Source organism: Antechinus flavipes, chromosome 2 (genome assembly GCF_016432865.1).
Source record: "Antechinus flavipes isolate AdamAnt ecotype Samford, QLD, Australia chromosome 2, AdamAnt_v2, whole genome shotgun sequence".
Classification (NCBI taxonomy): Eukaryota; Metazoa; Chordata; class Mammalia; order Dasyuromorphia; family Dasyuridae; genus Antechinus; species Antechinus flavipes.
The window spans coordinates 107,013,732-107,038,702 of NC_067399.1; the positions used below are offsets into that span (position 1 = coordinate 107,013,732).

Here is a 24,971-nt window from a genome sequence, read left to right on the forward strand (position 1 = left end):
TTATTCACCTAGATGGGTAATTCCATTAAGCACTTATTAGTAGCAATTTGTTTTGAGCTGTGATTTTCCTTTTATATTCAGGGAAAGATAACTTACTAAAATGTAGATATAGCTGATGATTTATTTCAGTTATTGCTATTTCATGTTCCTGTGTCTGCCCTTCTTCTCCCCTACCTGACTTCCCCAAAGTAGTTTTTGCTTTGTCAAATAACTGCTTTCACTGTTTTTAACTTTAACCATTGTGGCAGAAAATGACAGTGGAATTCACATAAGTAGCTTTGAAGTATATATTTTTCTAACCATCCCAGGATCATGATTGGTGTAACTTTTGTGCCTTTCAGACATCACTCTCTAATATCCCTAAAAAATTTGTTCTGACTCTGGCATTTTGGCTTGGGAAGCCAGCCAAGCTATGAGAATTCCAAGATCCAACTTTTAAGTTCTCTTTATTGCTTTTTATAATTAGTACAGTAATACAGGGATCCAGTAAAAACAGTGGACTGAGTGAAGCCTGGAATAAAGAAGGCTTGAGCTAAAATCCGGCCTTAGACATTTACTAGCTGTATGACTCAACTTTGGGCAAATCACTGAAAAACAACACAAGTACTACCACCAAAAAAACCAACTGCCTCAATTTCCCCAATTGTAAAATGGGTTGTTGTGAGGAACAAATTAGGTAATATTTGCAAAGTGCTTAGTCCAGTTGTCTAGTGCTTAGTAAGTCTACAAAAATACTTCTATATTATTATTATTATTATTATTATTATTAAAGTGAGCATATTGTTTTTTAGCATTTTTATTCTGCTCTTTCTTTACTATGAATGAAGCTATTAAGGATAATTTGAGAAAGTAACAAACAGTGCTGACTGTTTTAGTTAAATGTGAAAATTGAAAGAGATTGAAGGAGTAGGTCTTGTTGTTTGATCTTTGTTTCTAAGTTGCACAATGACTGGAAGGCCAGGACAGAAAATAGAAGAAAAAGACTTGGTTTTTTAGGATCATTGTCAAAAGGAAGTTGTTTTTAAGTGCATCTCAATAGCTCCTACTAAATTTCACATTGTCATTGTAAAATTAAATAATGTATACTTCATATTACTCAATGCTGATACACACTTACATTATGTGCAAAAAGAGATCATTTTAATTATGCTTTTCTTTATTGACAAATGAGATAATATATGTGAAGCATTCTAGAAATACTAGCTAATATCATCATCATTATTAGATGTTTTAAAGATCTGTTAACTTATTGTATGATTGTGAATTCCTATTCTGATATAAAATTACAACCTCTTTGTAACATAGTAGTTTTATTCTCAGTTAGAAGTAGCAAATCTTGAAGAACTGCTACATCTAACCTGATAAAGAGCTTCTTGGAATTTAAAGTTGATTGTCCCTTGGCTTAAAATCTACTACAAAATCATATGGTGGGTAGACTATGACTCCAATATTGAGAAAATATACAGCTAAGCCTTTTTAATAACAACTCTCAAAGCATTCCAATCATAAACTGAAGAATATAAGCAAAAGATAATTTCTTAAAAGAAAAAATAACTTAAGATCTAAATTTTAGAAGTCATTCCAATATAAATATTAAATTGTATAGAATATGTAACATTATGACACACATCCTTCAAAAATCTACTTGTATTAGTTTTAATTTCTGTATTACAAGTAATTGTTAAGCATATCCCCCATATCAAAAACATTAACAAAAAATTTGAAATATAGAAAAAATTAGAAATCACTTTTACCCTCTATAAATTGTCTGTACAGCCCAAATTTTTGAATAAAAACTTTTAAAATACATGAAAATAAGATTTTCCTGTATAATAATTTGTTTTGTATTTATTAGTATAAATATATTAACTAAATATGTATTTATTCTTTACAGAAAAGCACAGTAAGAAGACACAAACATCAGCACCATCAAGAATTTTTATCAGGAGTACCAAAGCCCCCCAATAAAACCAGCTATGAGTACTTTTCAAACTCATTTCGTGAAGATTTTCCAAGTTCAGGTTTATCCAGTCATCATCCATCTTATTATACAGATGAAATGCCCACTCAATTCAGTGCCAAGGGTACAAAGTTAAAAGAGTATGAGAGCAAAGGGTTTTGGTCCACTGTTTCCCACCTTACACTCAGTGAAGAGACCAAGGCAGATGTGTATCACTATAGTTTAACCATATTTTTTCTTTTGATTTTAGTAGTTCTTTCTTTATACTTTCTTTGAAGACATCTGCTAAATTCCTTCTGGTTATTTTCTTAATTTCATCTTCTTTACCAAAAAAATGTTTCAAGTTCTTGTTTCAGGGTTTCCTTCCAGACATTTTCAGTGTAATTGGCTTGGAAAAGAGAGAATACTTTTTAAGTACATAGAACTTGCAAAAATAAAACCTCTGAATCACAGAAATGGTATAATGTTATATTTTGAAAAACTCACATTTACAGAATGCTTTATAGGTTACAAAGCACTTTCTTTCTAACAACCATGGAGAAGATAAGTTGTATTATTGTGCCCCATTTTATATATGAAGAAACTGAGGCCCACAAAAATAAAATGATTGTCAGAGTTCCACAGCTATTTAGTAGCTCAATACCAAGTGTATTTTTGACTTGGATCAGGTCCTGATTCTATGACTAAAGCTCTACAAATTACTTACCATGGGGCTGAGTTTTATTGATGAAAGCTATAAAAGTATTTTAAAACTGTTACAATTTTTCAAAGTACTCAAAATGCAAATTTAAAACTTTGATGATAGGTAATTCATTTCATAGAAAAATCAACTTGGAAAAAATTTTAAAGTGCTTATAGTGTTCTTTAAATGTTATTATATCTAATGATCTATTCAGTTAGTTACAATTAAGGATATTACATTTACCTTACTGCAGTATGGGCATTCACCAAAGATGATGTTAAAACTCTGTCTACTAGTCATCAGACCTCTCAACCACTATAAAGAGAGAAAGGAGAGAGAGAGAGGTTATAAATTATAATCAATTGTAGATCAACTAGACCAATATCCAAAACAGCCAAAAAATCAAATTTTTCTTCCCCTTTGTAAAGTATTGAGATGTTCTATTTTGGCATTACAAACATTTTCCATTGTAATAGTTTACTTTGGAAAACAAATACAGCAGGAGCACATTTTTAATGGTGTACTTGTGAGGGCTGGATATAGAGGTTCACACTGTCACTTTCTACTAGTTTTGGTGAAGGAATGGCATTCGTTTTGTAATCATTTTTATTCACTATTTGGTACTTAGTAAATTGATTTAGGAACAGTAATCATGCTGTTTCCCCAAACTTTATGTGCTATTTCCTATCTTCCCTGCCTTTTTGTAGGCTATACCCCATGTCTGGAACACATTCCCTTTTCACCCCTACCTTTTAGATTCCTTAAAGTCTGGGCTTGGATTTTTTATGGAAGCCATCTGATTCCCTCATGTTAAAATGTTTTTCTCTCCTTAATTACTTAGCACTTCCTTTTTCATGTACCTGCTGAATTCCCCTAATACTAATTTAAGCTCTTCAAGGGCAGGAACTACTTTGTTTTTAATCTCTGAATCCACTATATATAGCGGCATTCGCTGAACTGAAATGGACCAAGTCCACATTGATTTGCACCATCAATATTTTCTAATGAATCCTTCACAATAGTTGGTTGTATTAATGAAACAATTCTTCAATGTGCCACTAATTCAACTCTTTAGGAACAAATGTCTTCTTTATCTAGTTTCTTTATCAACACACAATTTCTAAGGGCCTACTATGTGCCAGGCACTGTGCTAGGTAGTGGGAATACACAGAGAAAATGGAAACACTTTTAGTTCTCAAGGACCTTACATTCTACTGAGAGAGACAAAATGGGTATATGTCTCCATGTATCTATATATACAAAACAAATACCATGTAATAATGAGTGAGAGAGGAAAGTGGAGACTTCATGTGGAAAGATGTACATGAAGGAAATAATTGAGAGATTTTACAAAGTGTTTGCAAGGAGGGAGTATAGTATAGAGAAGGGGAATATTAGGTCACATGTGAGGAAATGAAAGTAGTCAATCTGACTAGCACATGGAATAGGGCATAGGAAAGAATGGAGCCGGATTGTAAAGGACCTAAAGGCGGGAAGCCAGTCAGTGGAACTTAGTGAGTAAGAAGTAATTTGATCAGAAGAATTGTGCTTTAGGAAGTAATTTTAACAGCTGGGAGAAGGAGTGACTGCAATGGGGGAAGAATTTAAGACAGGGATTTCAAAAGAAGTAGAAGGAGAAATGACAAGATTTGGCAATTGATTGGTTATGTGAAACTGTAAAGATGCAAAGATAAGGAAGAGTTTGTAAACTTGGGTAACTGGAAGCAGCTAGACATAACCATAGTTGTTTGTCTTCTTTTTGTTCTTGAAGACATCCACATTAGGGAGATATGTAAGTGAACTATATTTAAGTGAGAGAAGGTTGTACAAAGTCAGCAGCTTCAATTTCTCCCCAAAGCCATCTGAGATTAGTGGCCAGATGTGGATCAGAACTGGAGATGGACCTGGCAGTGGGAGACTTCCCCAGGTCTCAGTTTGATCAAGACCAAAAAAAAAAAAAAAAAAAAAGTCTTTTTTAACCTAATTTAAAAAAAAAAAGAACCAAAGAGGATTCTGGGGAGATGGTAGAGGTTAGAAAATGCCAAGCTCTCCAGATTATCCCCACAAACAAGATAAAAACTGCATTTGAGTGAACATAAGAGCAGTTAAAAAGAAATAGAAGTTGGGGCAGGACAGGGGTCCATAGGAGACAATCTGAGAAGATTCAAAGATATCAAGAAGCAGGTAAACACCTCCAGGCTCATTCCATGGAAAACTTGGGGCTAGCTGGTTGGGAAGTAGCCTCAGCCCAGCCACAGGAACTTCCATTTCCCATTTAATGTAGAGAGCTGGCTGTCTGGAGTCTGAGGGAGGGGACTTCTGCTGATAGGAACACTAGGCCTAGCTACACTGCTGAGATTCTGGCCATGGGAGAGGAGGAATCAGCACCCACCTAGTGAGTCCCAAGCAGTGGGGCCTGCTGGCACTTAGAGGAAAGTTCTTGGTTTCTGTTCCAGGCCAGAGGGAGAACTGAAGGAGGACAGGAGGAAAGAAGCACCATCCCCACACCACAGGTCTAGGGTGATAACACTAAACAGTCTTTATTTTGAAAGAAAAAGAGCTAGCAAAGGAGAAAGAAACCAAAGAAAGTTACTTTGGGAATTGGGAAGACTGGATTTCATCTTCAGAAAAGGATACTAAAGGGGGAAAAAAGCTTCTCCTACTCCACAAAATGGTCACCTGCCCCAAAAGAATTCATAGAAGAGCTCAGACTTTAAAAATCAAATAAGAAAGATTGGTAAAAATTAAAAGAAAAACAAGAAGATTATGAAAAGAAATTCAACTAACTAGAAAAAAAGATCCAGACTGAAAATTAGAAAGGGGAAGCCAGCGAAGTCATAAGAGACCAAGACCTAAACAAATACAAAGAATAACAAATAGAAGAGAAATGTGAGGCATCTCCTAAGAAAACCAATAGCTCTAGACAATAGAGTAAGAGAAACATAATAATTGGACTACCTGAAAATTACAATAAAAAATATTTATAATAATATAAAAAATTATTAAAGAAAATGGTCCTGAAGTGTTAGAAGAGAGGAAAGTAGAAATAGAAAAAAATCCACCAATCACCACCTGAAAGAAATCTTATTAGGAAAACTTACAGGAATATCATTGCTAAATTTTTAAACTCCCTAATTGAAGAGAAAATTTTAGAAGCAAAAAAACCTCAATTCAAATATAGTGAAACCAAAATTAGAATCACACAAGACATACCAGCAGCTACAGGTCTTGCAATGCTATATGTTGAAGATCAAAAGAATTAGAGTTGAAGCTAAAAATAGAACACCTAGCAAAATTAACTGCAATCCTAAACAACAACAACAAAAAATGAACATTCAATGAATTGCCAGGCTTTCAGGGTTTTGTAGCCAAAAAAAAAAAAAAAAAAAGAAAAGAAAAGAAAGAAAAGAAAAGAAAACCTGACCTTAATAGAAAATTTGACATATAAGAAATACAAGGTAAATGTGGCAGACTTAATTTCAAGGGACTCAATAATTATTTATGTTTTATACATGGAAATTAAACCATATGTCTAAGACTTTCATTAGTAATTAGGTAGTTCAAAAGGAAGATTGGGGCAGAGCTAAGAATGATGTGACTAAAAAAGCAAAACCATCTAGGAAAAGGTAAAAACAGTAATTATATCATACAAATAAGGTATAAGAACAAGAGCTGGCACAGAGAAATTAGATGGTGGAAGACTCTGGTAGTTCTGAAATCCTACTCATGAGAAATGGATTAAAGAAGGAACTAAATTACACACACACATACAATATACATATATACACATAAATATACTGTATATGTGTGTGTGTGTGTGTGTGCGTGTGTGTGTGTGTGTATAATTTATATCAAAGCTCTTCAAAATATATAAAGAAAAAAGAATGGAATAGGATAAGATAGGATATAGAAGAATGTGAGAAGTTAGTGAGAATGAGATAAAGAGAGGGAACGAGCTGGGAGATAGGATAAGAGAGGAGTGGGGTAGGGGAACAGGTTAAATAATAGCAAGGCAAACCAGTGGATGGAAATAAGTAAGAGTCAATTGGAACAGGAAAAAGAGATACACAAAAACACTAATAATGATCAGGAGTAGAATTTATTAAAAAACAAAAGCAAGGGTAATAAGCACTAATCTCAGGCAATGTTAAAATTAAAATAGATTCAATCAAAAGAGAAAAAATAGGGAAACTATTTTATATGTCAGTCATATTAAAACTACCCAAAACTAAGGTTGGAATATTATTGTGGTATAGAAAATGAGTTGGAAGATTTAGAAAAGTAAGGGAAAACTTGAACCTAAAAAGGATGTTATTCACCTTCAGAGAAACAGAGAACATAGTAAAACTGCATAGTTGTAGATGAATGTATATGTGTATATTTGTACATTATTATATTGCATATATTATATCTATATATGTGTTTGTGTATGTATGTGCATATATACACATATATGTATACATAAATATATGTCTGCTTAGCTATAACCTGCTTGGGAAAAGTGGGGGAGGAGAAGAAAGAAGAACAAAAGAAAAAAGTAAAAAAGTACACAACAGAGAAATAAAAGAAAACCTAAAAGAAAGTCAAAAAAAAAAAAAAAAAGGCCAGTTCTTGTAATGGGCTGAGGCTCGAGTTGATGCACTGAGGTCCCAAGCACATGAGGCTAAATAGTAATTGGACCATACTTCTCTAATATATATGCTTGGAGAAAGAATGGCCCCTGCCCACTCTTTGTGCAAGTCCTGATATGTTGCATAGGAAATGACGATTTTGGTGGGTGGAGGCAGGGGAGTGGAAAAGGAAGGGGAAGGAGAGACTGCTGGCTGGCGTCTTGTCACAGCTGCTCGCATTGCCATTGCAACGGCCCTTCAGCTCAGATCTCTCTCTGCTAGCTGGCTTCCTGTCGCAGCTGCCCATATTGCTATCGCAATCCTTCTTGCCCATATTGCTATCGCAATCTTTTTCACCTCTTCACGTCAATAAAGATTGAAGATTTTTCCCTTAACCTGAATTCCTGACTCCGGCTGATTTTAAATACGCAGTCATCACAAGTTCTGCATACAATGTATTCTATTATAATACACATTTTCTTGAAATGGAAATTTATTGTTACATATATTGAATTCTCTCCTGCTGTACACAAGATATTATTTTTTCCTTTTTTTTCCTATTTTGTATTTGTTTTAAAGAAATACCAAAAAAAAGTAATCAATCTGGACTGAGAAGACCCTTAAGATTTTTGGCTAAAAGAGAAACAATCGCTATTTATATTTACTCTTAAGCCAACCAGGTCCAAATAAAGATCAAATGGGGTTGGACCTGAGACCTCTGTTGGCCAATCAATAAGAGCCAGTGATCTGGGTTTAAAGCATGATCCTAGTCCATAAACCTCAAGACTATCTTGAAAGTTTCAGTGATCAAAATTTACATTCCTTTGGGAAGAGCACCTGATACTCTATGAACAGAGGGAAGTGAAGAGAAAGAAGAAAAGAAAAGAAAAGACATAATTAGGTAATATAATGAAGTACTAGACTTTGAGTCAGGAAAAGCTGGATTTGACTCCTGCCTCTAACACTTAGAAATTATGTGATCCTAATTTCTTCCTCAATTTCTTCATCTGCAATTTCTTTCAAGGTTGTGAGAATAAAACAAGAAAATATACATACATACATATGTATATTACATATGATACATAAATATAGCATCTGTAAAGCATTTTATAGTACTTTATAAACCACAAAGTTATCTATTTATACACATATATCTAGGTACATAACTGCAAAACATAGTGTTATATAAATATTATTATTACTAGAACAATGAATAATTCCCTGGACTGCAAAGAGGTGAGGTTTTTAGTGAAAGAAATATTCACTAAGCAGATGGATAGATGGAGAAGAGTGAGACATGCAGAAATGGAGTTTTCTGGTTGGAGATAAATAAACCCATAAGAGCTGATGAAGTCACTAAGTGAGAAAATGTAAAGAGATAAAGAGGATCCAGTATCCTTGTATATGCACCCTTAAATAGGAAGGTTGATTTCAATAGTTAGCCATCACAAGAGCTTGAGAGTGATCAGACAAGAAAAAGCTGAGAAAACCCCCAAAAGAGACAGAATCCAGGGAGAATGGTCAGCAGCATCACAGGCTGCAGAGAGATCTAGAAGGGCGAGGGAAGAGAAAAGGCTGCCACATTTCGTAATTAAAAGATTGTGGATACCTCTGAGAATAGGAGGTCTATAGTCAGATTGCATATAGTTGAAGAGCTGGGGAGAGGAGAATAAGTGGACATAATGACAAATTGCTCTAGGAGTTGAAAAATAAAGATTGCCATCTCAGGGGAGAAATGAATCCAGGAAGGGTCCCCTAAAAGGATTTTTCACATGGAATCACCAATTAGTATCTATGTTTTCACAGATGAAATAAAAATAAATACATTTTTTAACTCCTAGAATACGTAAATATCTACTGTGATCCAAAACTAAGATAATATAAACAACAACTTTCTTGGTGCTCACAGTCTAATATGTGAAATAAAGGCTTCCAGAGAAAAAACAAACCATTGCAATGTACAGTGAAAATGTGCAATAGATACAAAGTGCCATGTAACTCTACAAAAGGGGAGAGATGATCACAACTTGTACCTGCTAGTGGGTTTGGTAAAAGGGCTGATGAAAGAGAAAATTTTCATGATAAGATTTTAGATGACTTACAGAATGCATGTACCTTAAACACTTTAAGCGAAGCTTTAAAACATCTGTTTACCTCATATAAGCAGGTCTGATGGAAAGGCTGTCCACACTGGGAATTATCACATACTTGATCTGGAATGGCACCATCCAGGCGATAAGCATAACAAATCCCACAATCCATTGTGAAATCCTTAAAATGAAAACTGTAATTTAATTTCCAAACTTCATTACTTAAAATAGAAGAATAATAATGGGAAAGTTTTAAGATATGCTTAGTAATTTTTTAAGATAAATGCACATTATTGATGATACTATTATTACTATGTAGTATTTCCTTATTCAGTTAATAACACTAGCACAATAAACATGCTCTACAGGATTCTTTTCTTGATTGGCATGAAGCTTAGTCCCTTTAATTATTTTCCCATACTGTATTGAAATACAACACCCATTATGTCATTGTAATATTGTAAAGGCTGGGGCTTGGAATTAGTTCTACAATTTTACAATTATATAGCTAACTTTTTAAAAAAATAAATAATAGTTTACAATCATAAAACTTTGTTCAAAAATCAACTTTAAAGTTATTTGTACAATATAGTAATAGTGCTAAGATTGAAAAAGTTGTGCTACTATCTTGATAAGCAATTCTACTAAGCTAATTAGAACTTTATTTCAGGCATCCCTATGAAAATGGTGTAGGAACACCAAACATCTCATTAGCTACTCTGAACCTTTCCCCCCCACTTTTAATAATAATGATGTCTATCATTAATCACCTTGCTGCTATGAGGACCATGAAAAAAAGTACATTTATAACCACCAATCAAAGGTTAACAAGTTCTTTGATGCAACTGTTACTTGTAGTTCAGAAATCTTTGCTACAATATTCTGCCAATTACTTCCCTTTTCAATTTCTTGTCTTTGTCAGATATAAGGCAATCATTTGACTTTCATCAGGTTACCCTACTTAGGACAATGTATTATTTCTGAGTAACTTACAGATTTTTCCAGGATAGCACGTACAGGAAATTCAATTTCTAAAACATTTTTCAAATTTTGTAACAGGCTATTTTCTGGATCCCTAAAAGTAAAAAAAAGTAAAACTATTTTATCCAATAGCTTTTCAATTAAATAATCTTAAAAAAAAAAAAAAAACCACTTGGAATATTAGGCCATGAACACAGAAAAATAATTAAAATTGTTTACTCCCAAACTTACCACATATGGATATTCTTGCTCAGCTTAATTCCCAGGGGTTTTACCACTTAAGGGGGGAAAAAAATCAAACATCAATTTTCCTTTTTTTAATTTCTTTTGGAATTTCATAATTTAAACAGTACTTGCTTTTAAACTATGTGGTTAGAAAGTCCAAAACAATTACTTTCAGTGATAATCATAACTACTAAATATAATTCAAATGACTGATATGTATACAGGGAAAACAAGAGAGAAATGTATTACTATTTATTACTTTAAAATAATACAATTAACTATATAATATTATTGGACGCAAAAGCACAAATATTTTGATATTAGCAGACCAAAACTAGATAACTTAGTCTATCAAACAATTAGTAAAATTAAAAGAAAAAAAACTGTCATACCATGATCAGCACCAAGAAAGAAGCATTCAGGAAGCATTGTGGGATGCCTGGGGTCTACATCTATATTTACTGAAACATTATTCCCTACAATGTAAAGGGAAACTATCAAATTAAAGCTCAAGGAAATAATATAAAATAATTATAGATCTGGCAGGAGAAAAGAGAGGAGAAGGGAAAAAGGAAGGGAAGAAGACAGGGGAGAGGAAGAAAGAGACAATGGGAGAGAAGGAGAAGAAAAGAAAAAGAGGAGGAAGAAGAGGAAGGAGAAAGGAGAGGAAGAGGAAAAAGAAGAGGAAGAAACAATTTGGTAGTTCTTAAATAGGGTTAAGGAAATCAAAATTATTATTCCAAGTAAAATTCCAATTTACTGAACAGTTGCTAAAAAAATTAAGAAAACAACAGACTTATTACTCTTTTAAAGATGATGTTTTCATAAGTAAAATATCTTGATTATGACAAAGTCTTCAAGAGCTATAGTGTTACCATAAATCAGCTGACAATGAAAAAATTAAGAAACAACACCACTGAATTTTTTATGCCCCTTTAAATAACTTTTTCTTTCATAAATCAATATGGGTCAGATGCCAAAAGAATTGACATCAAGTAAATGGTGACCACTGTCACCTGTAAATATAAAGTCCTTACAATATTAAGCTTATGGCCAAACTTTATGATTGGTTTGTAAAAATAGTGGTTGAAGTTCTCTCAGATAGGAGGCAATCCTTTTTTAAGTGAAAAGCTATTCACTCAAGAAGGAAGATTCTATTCATAAAAGTGAAGCCCATTTAAACAAAAATTGTCTTTGGAAAAACTTGACAAAAATCTGCTCTATTTTCAAGTTTCCTTTGGTTAACTTTAGTAATATATTAATTACTGATTTCTTCTAGTCATTATTAATATGTAGTTAAAAACACCATTCATGTTAGTAATTGTTTGGAATGAATTATAAATTATTTACTCTGTTTAAGGACAATTTTGTTTTCAGCTTATATGAACACGGAAATTTGATACTTTTACATCTTATTAAAAAAGTCTCTTGTTGAGGTTACTCTGAAAATAAAGAATTAATATTTAAAACATAATAAAAGGAAGCAATTAGCACCAATAGGGAAAATGATAAATCCTTTGGATAAAAAAAAAAAACACACACACACACACTTTTCCAAATATGCAGTTTTTTAAATCCAGATTTTTTAAAAAAATTATTTCAAATTCTGAATAAGAGTCTTCTGTAAATTGGTTAATCCAAATAATGCTAATTCTTTACTTTTAAAGGGAGCTGTTGGCAGGAGGCAAGTTAACTTGGTGTTCACTCAGGGGGCTGAAAACATGGCCCATAAAGGAAGGATGGCAGTGGATCAAAGGTGAGTGTGTCACATGAAGGCCAATCAATACCTGAAGCGTGGAAGGAATTAATAGGAAAATATAGAATATATACATATATTTGTATAATTGGTATCATATAACTTGCCTTCTGAAAGAGTAGGGTGAGACTGCAGGGAGGGAAACTGGAAGTTAAAATTTTTAAAAATGAATGTTAAAAGTATAATTCTAAAAAAAAAAAAAGGAAAGGATATATTAATCTATTAAATTATGGAGAACACAAGTGAAAACCAATTCATATCCATTCTTACAATCCTCTGAAAGAAGTAGAAATAAGACAAGATGGGGGAATGAGAGAAAAATAAAATTTAAGGACAACTTCTTATTTGATATCCCTGAAGAAAATCTTTTCATTATTGATATCTGACAATTGCCCCAATATATCTTAATTTGGTTTATTATTTCATATTTAACCTCCTTTAGACTTTTTCAAGTTACAAAGCAAGAATTATTGTGAATAGAACAGCCTTGGGAAAGTGTGCTTTTTACCCAAGAATAGTGGAATATTTAGCTGTTTTGTATATAATCCAAAATATCTTAGTAGAAACTACTGTAATCCTGGGACACTTTGGAAATGATTCATAGCTCAAAATCATCCCCATTGTATTGTGAATCATCACTAGAAAGAAAAAGATAAAATTGCCCTATGTGAACTGTAGTCCAAAACACAGATTTTCAAGTCAACAAGCATTTGTTAAGTATTTACTATGTTACTCATCAAAACCAAAATTACCCTCTCCTCTAAAATAAAATTGTAGGACAAGTATTTATTCAGTATTTCATAACAGAACATCTAAGTCTACAGTGAGCTATTTATTGGTCTCAATCATTATCTATAAATAACAAATTACATGACATATCTGTGTACAAGTTGCCCTAGAAGGGATAGGAGATGAGGAACAGAACAGTGCAAAAGCTCTGGTTCACATGGTAGCATGGTACACATCTGAAGTTGGGATCAAAGATTCCCTTATCTATCAGTGGCTTTATTTTATTATCTCACAGACACAAAAAGCTGAACTCCCACTGCCAGTCCCTGAATATGGCATTTTACTTAGGAGGGTCTCCCTCAAACCAACTCCAAAGTGACTGCATGCATTATTTATAAAGATTTCACACTCCCTGATGTAGCAAGACCCAAGCTAGGCAAAAGCCAGCAATGCTAGAATGGGTAGAGTAAATAAATAGCATAGACATTTGGCAGGAAGTAGTAAAGATGGGCATATCTAAGTGGGATTTGCTTTATACTGTAGTTGCAAAACACTACTTTATAATTTTCATTATAAATTGAATTGTCTTAGGTACAATGGGGGAATCTTCATAAAAGAATTATTTGGTGAAGCCTTTTCCAAAGTGAAGAATATTTATCTACTAATTGAACTTTACTGTAAATATAGATTTTCATGTTTCAACTAGCAAACATTTATCAAACTTATGAATTTCAACACTAATGATAAAAATTTTGTTTCTAATAATATAAATACAAAGTTTCCTTCAAGCTCTGAGGTTTTACATAATTTTGTAAAATTTTCTCTAGTTCTATTTTTATTGGTATGAAGTTTCCAGTGAGGAACTTCCTTTCCCAAAGCTAAATGGAAACTGTTTTACAATTTAGTCTTGAGAATTATCTTTGTGGCATCTACTTCAGGGTCAAGAAAGGCCTGTCTTTAGTTTTGCCTCTAACACATTGGCTTCATAACCAGAGTCAAATCACTTCGTTTAATCTCTTAGTACCTCCAAAGGACTTTCCATTTCATTATAAGATAGATGATATAAGTAAAATTCTATGTCTACACAGAATTTTCTTTCATAATATTTGTATTTTCCATACTTGATAATTAAATCAGAATTATTCTGGAATATAAAGTTATGTTTAAAATAATGTTTAGTTTTTGTTGCTGTTCAATCATTTTATAATCATGCCTGACTCTTCATGACTTCCCTAATGGGATTTTCTTGGCAAAGATACTTGTCATTTCTTTCTCCAACTCATTTTACAGATGAGGAAACTGAGATAGGCAAATAGGTAAGTGATTTGTCCAGGGTCCCACAGCTAGTAACTATCTGAGACCAGAATGAGCACAGGAAGATGAGTTTTCCTGACTTCAAGTCCTGCACTCTAGCAACTGTATTAACTAGCTGCCCTTGTTCAGCTGTATGCACCAATTAATTTCCAGGGAGGAATAGAGTCCACACATATCCTGAGACTGGAATTTTACGAGGGAAATATTAGAAGATTTTTATTATAGCAATATTCTGTCAATTCTGTCAAGCTCCACCTTAGCTGCACCCAATTTGCACTTGACCTCTCTTTTAATATTCAGCCATAGCACATTAGTTGTGTGTCAGCTAACAACAGAATGGATACTATTTTGTTCTTTTTTTCTTAAACAAAACAAAAGCAACTCCTTTTTCCCCCAAAAGTTTAATTTTTAATTGTTGTTTTCTGCTTACCTATTGCAATTCTTCTCATAGTGGCACTCCGTGTAGGTTTTTCTGGCTCAAGAATCCAAGTCTTTTGATCAATCTCATCCATGACATCCCAAAATGCCTTTAGTGATTCTAATGCAGCCAAAAACTGACTATGAATGTCTGTCAATGAACTCTGTGGGAAGATGAGAGCTAAATTGGTCATATGATATTCTCCTAAAAGAGGTTGACTTCTTTCTCTTAAAATGGAGCATAATCACAAATTTTTAAGATTTCACTCAGCTTAAATTGTTCCATGGTTGGCAAATGTCAGTTTACTTTTTCCCAACCCTTAGCACCTGCTGGTTCTAGATTCTTCTTTTTAAAGTTGAACATAAATTTATAAACTTTAGTAAAAGGATGATTCTTCTAAAAATCAAATGTTTTTGGTCATTACTACTACAGACAGAATGCTAATGACTAACCTACATATATTACATGTATATATACACCACTTTATGTTCCTATTAGGCAATATCTTAAGGATGCTCTTCATACGATTCCAGCATGAAATAATTTTTTATAATTTTCTCCTAGCTGTAGTTATCAAATCAAATGAAGTGCTAGTTGTAATTTGATTAAACTAGATCTGCTTTAAATGCCATTAGTATATAACTTTGTTATGCACTTCACTGAAGCAAAAGTATAGAAAAGATTTTACATTTCTTTCATGAATTCAAATGGTAATTACAAACAATATTTTTCTCTACATTTAACTTTTAACCACTCTTTGAACTCACTGTTTCGGACATTAAACATTTTATCAATTTGCTTAAACACATTTTCCATAAGTGAGAATTAAAATACAATATCACTTTATTTCCATGATTGAAAATACCATTTTAAAGAGGGAAAAAAATGTAGAAAGTTAGGAGTTCCTCCTAAAGATCCTACTAAAAAATACATAAAGTATGTTCAATTAAGTTAATTACTACATGAAAGTTTTTGGTTTTGACAGAATAATGAATAGTAGGATAGTTTCTTTTGGGGCAGGATGCAAATGGGGGAAGTTGTCTTTCCATCAAAGCTATTTACAAGGAAAATGCAAAACCTTTACTTATACATTCTAAACTATTAGGAATGTGTAAATAATCATTTTTATCTAAAATTTATTTGTTATTTCAAAGACTTATACAATGTCTTTATTATATAACATATGATAAAAAATGTAACATGATATGATATAATAAAGTAGGTATAATAATACCATATAATACAATACTGAGATAGCTGGTTTATGAACTGCCAAAGAAGTACAGATGAACAGAACTGATAGCAAAGATCTTTTAGCACTTCAACTTTCTTCTTACCAAGTTTTTCAAGTACATCAAAGAAGAAAACTTCCCCTATAAACTTCTGCAGCCCCTGTTATATTAGCATGATTCTGGGAAAGTCACTTAACCTCTGCCTCAGTTTGATTATCTGTAAAATGAAAATTATTAACAGCAACTTCCTCTTGTAATTGCTGAGAGGATAAAATGGATTGTTTTAAAGCTACTTTGCAAGTTTAAAAGCCTGTAGCAATGATAGTTATTATTATAGTGAAAAGGAAATACACTTCATTTTTCCTAATACTTGCTCCCAAACTTCTCTAACATGGCAGACCAAAATGTCAGAATCAAAGTTATATTCTATAGTTATATTCTATAGGCATATCCTTTGATTCTCAAAGCCATTTTTCTAGGTCCTTGAAACACTCTGATTGTTATGTAAGCCATGTTCAACACATTAGTATTTTTGTAGGGTAATAAAAAACTTAGATGGTAAAATTTTTTGTTTATAAATTTTTTCTCTAGAGATTTACATGTCATTTCAGAGTTATATATAGTCATTTCCATTCATATTCTAAAACTGGGTTTTTTCTTGACAGTTTTTTTCACAACATAAATATAATTATGCGATGTATACAAATCTTGGGTATTATTAGGTTTCATTTGTCATATTAATTTCTATTTAACAAGGACTTTAAAATAATTCTGAACTATATAATTATGGTCATTTTTTGTACTGTTAACCAACATGTCCACTCAAATAATCTTTCATCTTATAATTTTCATGTCACTACTCTCCCTTGTTTCTCCTACTACTTCCCTTAATCACTCCTACTCCTTAGTCTGCTTGGTTGACTCTCATTATCCATATTACACTTCATAGTGGGAATTTTCTAAGGTTTGATCCTGGGTTCACTTTTCTTTTTGGGGAACTTCATTAGCTCCCAAGGGTTTAATTATGATCTCTATGCAGATGACTCAGATCTATGCAGGCAACTGTGGTCATTCCCTTGAATTCCAATATCATATCACTAATTTCCTTATTAGACCTGATATCCCAAAGATGCCTCAAATTTACCGATTCTAAAACAATTATCTTTCCCACCAAACCTACCCTTCTAAACTTTCTTATTTTTGTTAAAGGTATCAAGAATTCTTCCCAAGTTCTTAGCTTTGATGTTCTCTTCAACTCCCCATTCTACCTTACCAAACATAACCAATGACTGCCATAACTTTTCTACATCTATATCTAAAACATTTCTCATATCCAATCTTCTTCTACTTCATAACTTTAAACTTTTGTCCACTTAGATTGTCATCATCTTCGTTCAGATCCTCTCACCTAGATTATTTTATCAGCCTGTGAAGTGGTCTGCTAAGTGGTCTCCCAGTCTCAAGTTTCTCCCCATTCTGATCCATATTCTAAAAAAGGGACAATCATTTGTTGTTGTTATTCTTCTTGTTGTTGTGATGCCATTCCTCTATTTGAACTCCTGGAATTCTTTTTGTCTCTAAGAATCAATTAACCAATAAACATTTCATTAAGTTCCCTCTCTAGCTTTGAAAGCTCTTTATCTATGTAGCTTCACTGTATATTACTCTCCTTCCTGAACTCTGAGATACAGACAACTTGGTCTTCTCTCTGTTTCTTATACAAGATATCCCACTTTGGATGTCCATGTCTCTACCTTGCCATCTTCAATGTCTGAAATGCACTCTCTCCTCAACTCTCTTATCAGAACTGCTCTCTTCTTTTAAGAGCCCAGTTCAAGCACTATATTCTCCACAAAATCCCTTTCTGATACCTTCCAAATGACTTCAGATTTATTCTATATATATTTATATCTGTACCTGTCTCTCCTATTAGAAAGTAAACTCTTTGAAAGCAAAAACTGTCAATCTTGTATTTATATCCCCAATACCTAGCACAATGGCTGGTACATGATAGGTACTTGATGATTATCAATTTTTTCAGAGAGGCAACTTATTAAAAATAATAACTCTCAAAACAGCTATTTCTACATTTGTTTTTGCTACAGCAAAATTCTATAACACATTTCTACACCTTTGTATACCTGATTACAAAAATTAATTAAAAGTGAAAGAAGCCAAAGAAAAAGGAAGACTAGGGGTATCCAACAAAGCTTGGACCTATAGGCCACTTTCTCCCAAGAGAAATGTGTGAGCTCTTCATAGAAACTTAATTTCCAAAACAACTATTTATTCTTTTGTATTTGCTGCTTCTTGAAGACACAAGAATTGTGTCCCTCCTTTTCTAATTATATCACTGGTTTCTATCACTCTGTTTTTCCTATCATCCCCCTCTTTTCACTATGAAGATATGTTAAAATAGGAGTTTTATCTTAAAGCTATTATCAAAATGAATTATTATATACAATTACATTGTAAATAAGAATATTTTTAAAAGTCCAACAAAACAAAGCAAATGACCACATAAATTATTTTGTAAGGGAATTCTGGTCTTTTAAAATCATTAAAAAATATATCACATTTTTAAAATTGCAACTATTTTCTTGTCTTCCTTCCACCCCCAGGAGGGAGAAGGGTTAGAAGCCAGTGATTTTGTGATATGTTGTATAACTGGCATGGCTAATTTTTTCTCCGATGCAAATGAATCAATTAAATAAAAAAGATGTTTTTAAATCCCCTACCACTCAAAACAGTGAACTCTCATTCCTCTGACATACAAATAATTGAAAAATCAGTAGTTCTGAGTCATTCGGGTAAAATAATTTTTGTACAAATATAACTTTAAGATAAATCATACATTAGACCAGAGGTCCTTAATAGATATCAAGAAGTCTGTGAACTTGGAATTTTTAATATTATGATAATTGATTGTTATATAATTGGGTTCCTTTTTACATCCTATTTATTTTACTTTATGCATTTAAAAACATTTGTCTGAGAAAGGCCTTTAAACTTCACCAGACATATCAAAGGAGTATGCTGGGGAGAATTCATGTGGGTTTATGAGAATCAATTATTAAAATTTTAGTGTGAACATTTACTTCTCAAAAATCGGAAAATACTAGAAATCGTGGCTTGAATTATTGTTTTGGTGATTATGTAGACTTAAGAAAGTAATGGATTAAATGTTAATGATTCATATTGAAGTTAAAAGTGTGTCATGCATATTCTCTCCCTTCTCATCCCCAGGGAGCTGGTTGTTAAAACATTTACCCACATAACCTTGGGTCTATGGTACTACAAAGATTAAGACCAACTGAATTAGAGATTAACTTTCAACATCAGGTCATTTTTGCATTTTAAAAAATTATTTTAATTTTGCAAAATAAAGAATAAACGACCTCACAAATAATATTCTAAGATCTACAGAAAGGCTAAATACTTAAACATTTTAAAAATCTACTTAAAACAGTGTCTTCTAAAGAAAAAGGCCATTATTATATGTAAACTTTATCTTCTCATAAGTCATCTTCTGCAGTGCTAAGAAGTGACTTTTACCCTTTCAGGCTCTAGATTATCATTTAATTATTATCATAATAGTACTACAATAAACAGGGTAAGCTCCCTACCAGGACAAAGAGAAGAATATTCTTTCTTAAGCAACCTCATTAGGTTGCTTATAAAGGGATGATACAGTAAAAAAATAAAGCTCAGGAAAATTTTAATGATTTAAATTTATTTTTTCCTAGGACAACAAGTGGTTGGTAAAACTTAAAAGGTAAAACTAGAATATATGAAACATTAAAATAAAATGAGTAAAACTAGTTAAAGCCTGGATAAAACAAGAAGCCTGACATTTCATTCTGTTATCTGATTATATACAAACAACATTAGGGAAATCTATTTTAAAAAATTATAAATATCTTTATTCAAATACACTTGCATTTCTTCCTTTAAAAAATACTTATTAGAGGAAAAGAAGCAGGAAGTAGCAGTAAACATTTGAGCCTTACTCTGATCAGAATTGGTTCAAAGAAGGAATGACATACGCACTCAATTGGGTATAGAAATCTATCTTATCCTATCATTTCCCCTCTAAAAGCAGGAGGGGAAAGGAATAAGGGAAGAGAGCGGTAAAAGAAGGGAGGGTAGAACATGGAAAATGAAAAGAAGTTTTGAGGAGGGACAAGGTGAAAGGAGAAAGAATAGAATAAACAAGGTGGGGGAATTGTATTAGCAATCATGACTAGGAAAAGATTTTTGAAGCAAGTTTCTCTGATAAAAGTCTCATTTCTCAAATATACAGATAACTTATTCAAATTTATAAAAATAAGACTCATTCCCCAATTAACAAATGATCAGATTAAAAGATAAGAACAATCTGTTTTCAGATGAAATAATTAAGCTCACCTATAGCCATGTGAAAAAATGTTCTAAATCACTACTGACTGGAAAAATGCAAATTAAAACAATTCTGAGGTATTACCTCACATTTATTTGATTGGTTACTGTACTAGGATAAAAAAATTAAAATAACAAATGTTGGAAGGGATATGGAAAAATTGAGACATTAATGCACTGCTGGTGAAGTTATGAGCTAATTCAACCATTCTGTAGAGCAATTTAGAATTGTGCTCAAAGAGCTATAAAAATCACACATACCCTTGGATTCAGCCATACTACTAAAAGGTCTGTATTCCAAAAGAGATTTAAAAAAAAAAAAAAACACAAGAAGGAAAAGGACTTATATGTAAAAAAAAAATATTTATAGTAACTCTTTTCTGGCAGCAAAAAATTGGAAATTAAGGGAATGTCCAGGAACTGGGGAACAGCTGAACAAGTTGTGGTATGTGACTGTAATGGAATACTATTGTGATATGAGAAATGATGAGCAGGGTGCTCTCAGAAGAAAAGAGAAGAGAGCTTTTCTTCAAGACTTAAATGAATTAAATGCAAAGTGAAATGAGTAGAACCAAGGGCACACTGTCCACAGAAACAGCAACATTGTAAGATGATCTTAACTATTCTTAGCAATATGATGATCCAACACAACTCTGAAGGGGTTATAATGAAAAATACTATTCATCTCTAGAGAGAGAACTGATGGTGTTTGAATATAGATCAAAATATACTTTTTAAACTTTCTTTTTTCTAGCCTTTTTTTTTGATTTTTGTTTTCTTTTACAATGTGACTATTATGGAAATATGTTTTGCCTGACTACACATGCATTTCATGTATAACCTATATGAAATTGCTTGATTTCTCAATAAGGGAGGGTGAAGAGTGAGGAAGGGAAAGGTTTTGAAGTTCAAATTTTAAAAAAGTTAAAAATTGACTTTACATATAATTGGGGAAAAAACATATTCACAGGTTAAACTACTAGTGAATTAGTATACCTATCTCCACTTAATTTCCAACATTGTTTCTTTTCCTTTTCTAGCATCTTTACTAAACAGATGGATATGAAGTGATATATCAGAGTTGTTATAAATTGTATTTCTCTGATTATTTGACTCATATCAAATTTTAGAATGTATTATTAAAGTACTGAACATTTAGAAAAGAAAGCAATAGTCACAACTTTTTTGGCTACACAAAACTAGGCTCACTTCCTTTTCTGAGAGGTTTATTAGCAGGTGAATCTAGGAATACTACTGATGTAGATTATACATATTTTACACAAATTTTACCAAAACATTTGACAAAAATCTTATTTATACTTCTTGTGAGAAACCTTGGAGAGGTAGACTATCCAGCTAGGTGAACTCTAAACAGGCTGAATGTCCAGCCTCAAGAAGTAGTCATTTAAAAGTTCATTATCATTTTAGAAGGAGGATTCTAGTGAAATACCAGAGAAACCTATGCATGGGATTGTACTGTTTTCCATTTTTTACAAATGACTTAGATAAAGGCAGAGATGGCATGCTTACTAAATTTGCAAGTGACAGAAAACTGAGAGGTAGAGCTAATACATTGGATGACAAGAGTCAGGATCCAAAAAGATTTTGACAGGTTAGACAGGTTTCCTGGAATTTATTAAGATTGAATCTAAAAGGAATGAATGTAAAGTTTTATATGTGAGCTCCAAAGATCAGCGTCACAAGTACAAGATGGAGACTTGGAGAGATGAGGTTAGACAGCATTTTGAAAAAGATTTGGGAGTTTTTGTGGACTTCTGGGTCAATACAATTCAAGAGTATAACATACAGTAAAACAAAACAAGACCAAAAAGCATTCTGATCTTAAGTTCCTTTACAGAGTCTTACAGCAATGAGCCACAAGGCACACACAAGTGGGCAGAGGAGCTCCAGGGGCTATCTCCAGTAGCTACACCACCCAAACACAGTATCTAAAAGGTTTTCCTTGAAGAAGTAAATAAAGGAATTGAAGGAAAGGAGTTTCATTATGTATCCAAAAGCAGTAAGATACATATAATTTTTTGGAGTATCTTTTCATTTTTTTACATTCTCTTTTCTTACATTCTCATCCAACCATAAATTGGACTTTAATCTTAAGAACATGGGCTCTGATGGGTAACCTTATGCCTTATCTCAATCAGAAAACAGGTCACTCGGTACATTCTAGCCATTTCCAAAGCAGGCAGTAGAGACTTGTAATAATTCTTAGCAATAATAATGACAGATAACTTTTATATAGTGCCTACTATGTTCCAGGCACTGTGCTAAGTGCTTTACAATTTGATCTTCACAATTACACTGAAGGGTGAGTGCTCTTATGGTCCTCATTTTACAGAGGAGGAAGCTGAGGCAGAGGTTAAATGACATGCCCAGGGTCATACGACTAGTATCTGAAACTGCATTTGAACTCCAGGCCCAGAGCTCTACACATTAGGCCATACATCATGACGATGTTCTCCAAGAAATGGAGGAGAAAGTACTGAACCCAAAGGGGACTAAATTACACCAGAAAAAAATTGATTATTTTGACAAGAAATAACTGATTACAGATGTTAGTCACCCTTAATTAGCTGTCTCTGTGAAAGTCAGATCACCAATTTGTTAGAACAAAGATCAAAATTAATACAAAACTGTAAAAATAAATTTTTTTAAAGATACGATGTACAATTAAAAGAACTCCAATCTAACCTACTTAAATGAATTATTGATGCTGAAAAATGGGAAATGATGGGAGGAAAGGGCATCAACACAGATTGTAATAATTTCATACATTAGTTTAATAGATATACATCAATTGTCATAATGAGACCAGAGAGCCTCTACCTTAGTCAGCAAACACTTGACATTCATAAAATCAGAGATTTAGCAAATGAAAGGACCTCTAAAGTCAACTAGTCCAACCCTCTCATTTTACAGATGAGGAAATGGCAGTTCAAATTATTTAAGTGAATTGTCCAAGGCCACATAGACAGTCAGCAATAGAAACAGTTTCAAGCCCATGTCTTTTAAATATGATTCTTATGCTTTTTAAAAATGGAACTATCCTGCCTTACTTGTGCAGAGAGAATGTCAAGGGCAATACTAATTTACTATATAAACCCATTTGTAAAAATCTTACTGATTCATAGCAGCACTTTTTACAGCTGGAAAAAAATGAAATGATATGTGCCACTTCAGTGAAGAAACAAGATAATGGCATATGAATATAATGTGGTATTACTGTGCCATTAGGAATGATGACTATAGGGATTCAGAGAATGTTGAAAAGACCAGGATGAACTGATGCTGGATGAAAAAAGTAGAAAGAGAAGAACAATATGTAAAATGTTGTATAGAAATTATAGACATCTGTCTGTGTGGCAAAAGATTATGACTAATACTGCCTCAGATGAATGGGAAGTATATAAAGAAAATTTGGCAAGAGATATAACTAGGCAATATCATCCTGAAGACATGGAAAAAGCAAAGTGGAAGGAAGATGACAGACAAGCAAAAGATGGTAAAGATCTAAAAAGATTTTCATAGCATTCTCTTTACTCTCAGTGATTAGCAGTTATCACATTTGACTCCTAATTTCATAGTCCCAGTTATACTGCTGAGAGAAAATGATACCAAATAAAGTCCATACAGAGATTGCAGCTCATCTAAGACCAAGCAGAGACCTCAGAAGAGATCAGGGGTAGAGAGGAAGAAATTAAGGAATTATTTTTCAAGGTAGCTGAAGGAAAGAATAAAGGTATGCCAAAAAAAACAACAATAACGACCCCCCAAAAACCTCGGACTTCAATAGTACAACAGAAAGCCACACTCATGACAACTTTCCTATCTCCAGAAGAGTTTTATGGGAATAATCCTCACAGCATTCTTCCCGATAACATTAGAAGGGAACTGGACAGGATTTTCCAAGCCCCATTCCCCAGCAAACTACTTCTCTCTCATCATACACCTGACAGAAGAATGTAAAGGATACAAGATCCCCCTGAATTTATTGTTTGCTGAGAATTTAAAGTAGCATCTAATTCAGTATAAGAAAAGGATACCTTCAAGGCTTTTCTCCAACAAGATATCTTTCATGAAAATGTCAAAATAATATAAGATTCTTAAAAGATATTAACAATGATAATTTTGTTCAATAACCTCTTAACATATCAAATGAGGAATAAAAGCATTCACCACTCTGAAGGAAATCTAATGTAGCATCCCAAAGATCATCTAGGTATGAGTTCTTCCAGATGCTTATCTTTGCAGGTAACATCATGCTAACTACAGAATTCTAAATGAGATCCAAAGTATTCTAAAGAGTTTAGAATCAACCATTAACATAAGAAAAATCAATTGAATGACAAATGCCTATGGTACATGATATGGTATGAAATTAAATGGACAACCTATAAAGCTCATCTAGTAGTACATGTATCATGAATAGCATTTAGAAATAATGAAATAGACCAAGAATTAAACAAAAAAGGACTGTTTTTCCTTTTGGAAACTACAGTTACTTAATAATCTCAAACTTTCCTCTGGAAAGAAGGCCTATTTTAAAAACACTCTCTTGCCA

The 24,971-nt window shown here is 32.8% G+C and overlaps 2 protein-coding genes across 3 annotated transcripts in view; one reads left to right on the plus strand and one right to left on the minus strand.

Annotated features, from left to right (window-relative positions):
- The window catches only part of VRK2 (VRK serine/threonine kinase 2), an 88,486-nt gene extending 86,070 nt beyond the window's left edge, over positions 1 to 2,416 (plus strand). The window contains exon 13 of the mRNA XM_051975319.1: positions 1,895 to 2,416. Coding sequence (XP_051831279.1) covers positions 1,895 to 2,236 — 342 coding nt within the window. The 3' untranslated portion in view covers positions 2,237 to 2,416. The remainder of the gene's footprint in view (positions 1 to 1,894) is intronic.
- FANCL (FA complementation group L) overlaps positions 2,250 to 24,971 on the minus strand; it is a 79,760-nt gene continuing 57,038 nt past the window's right edge. Inside the window, exons 8-14 of one of the 2 annotated variants that reach the window (XM_051975320.1) lie at positions 14,778 to 14,928; positions 10,941 to 11,024; positions 10,555 to 10,600; positions 10,336 to 10,417; positions 9,407 to 9,523; positions 2,886 to 2,957; positions 2,250 to 2,348 (exon numbers count right to left, since the gene is read on the minus strand). In XM_051975320.1, the coding sequence (XP_051831280.1) occupies positions 2,313 to 2,348; positions 2,886 to 2,957; positions 9,407 to 9,523; positions 10,336 to 10,417; positions 10,555 to 10,600; positions 10,941 to 11,024; positions 14,778 to 14,928 (588 nt within the window). In that variant the 3' untranslated portion in view covers positions 2,250 to 2,312. The remainder of the gene's footprint in view (positions 2,349 to 2,885; positions 2,958 to 9,406; positions 9,524 to 10,335; positions 10,418 to 10,554; positions 10,601 to 10,940; positions 11,025 to 14,777; positions 14,929 to 24,971) is intronic. The other variant, XM_051975321.1, reaches the window with a different exon arrangement.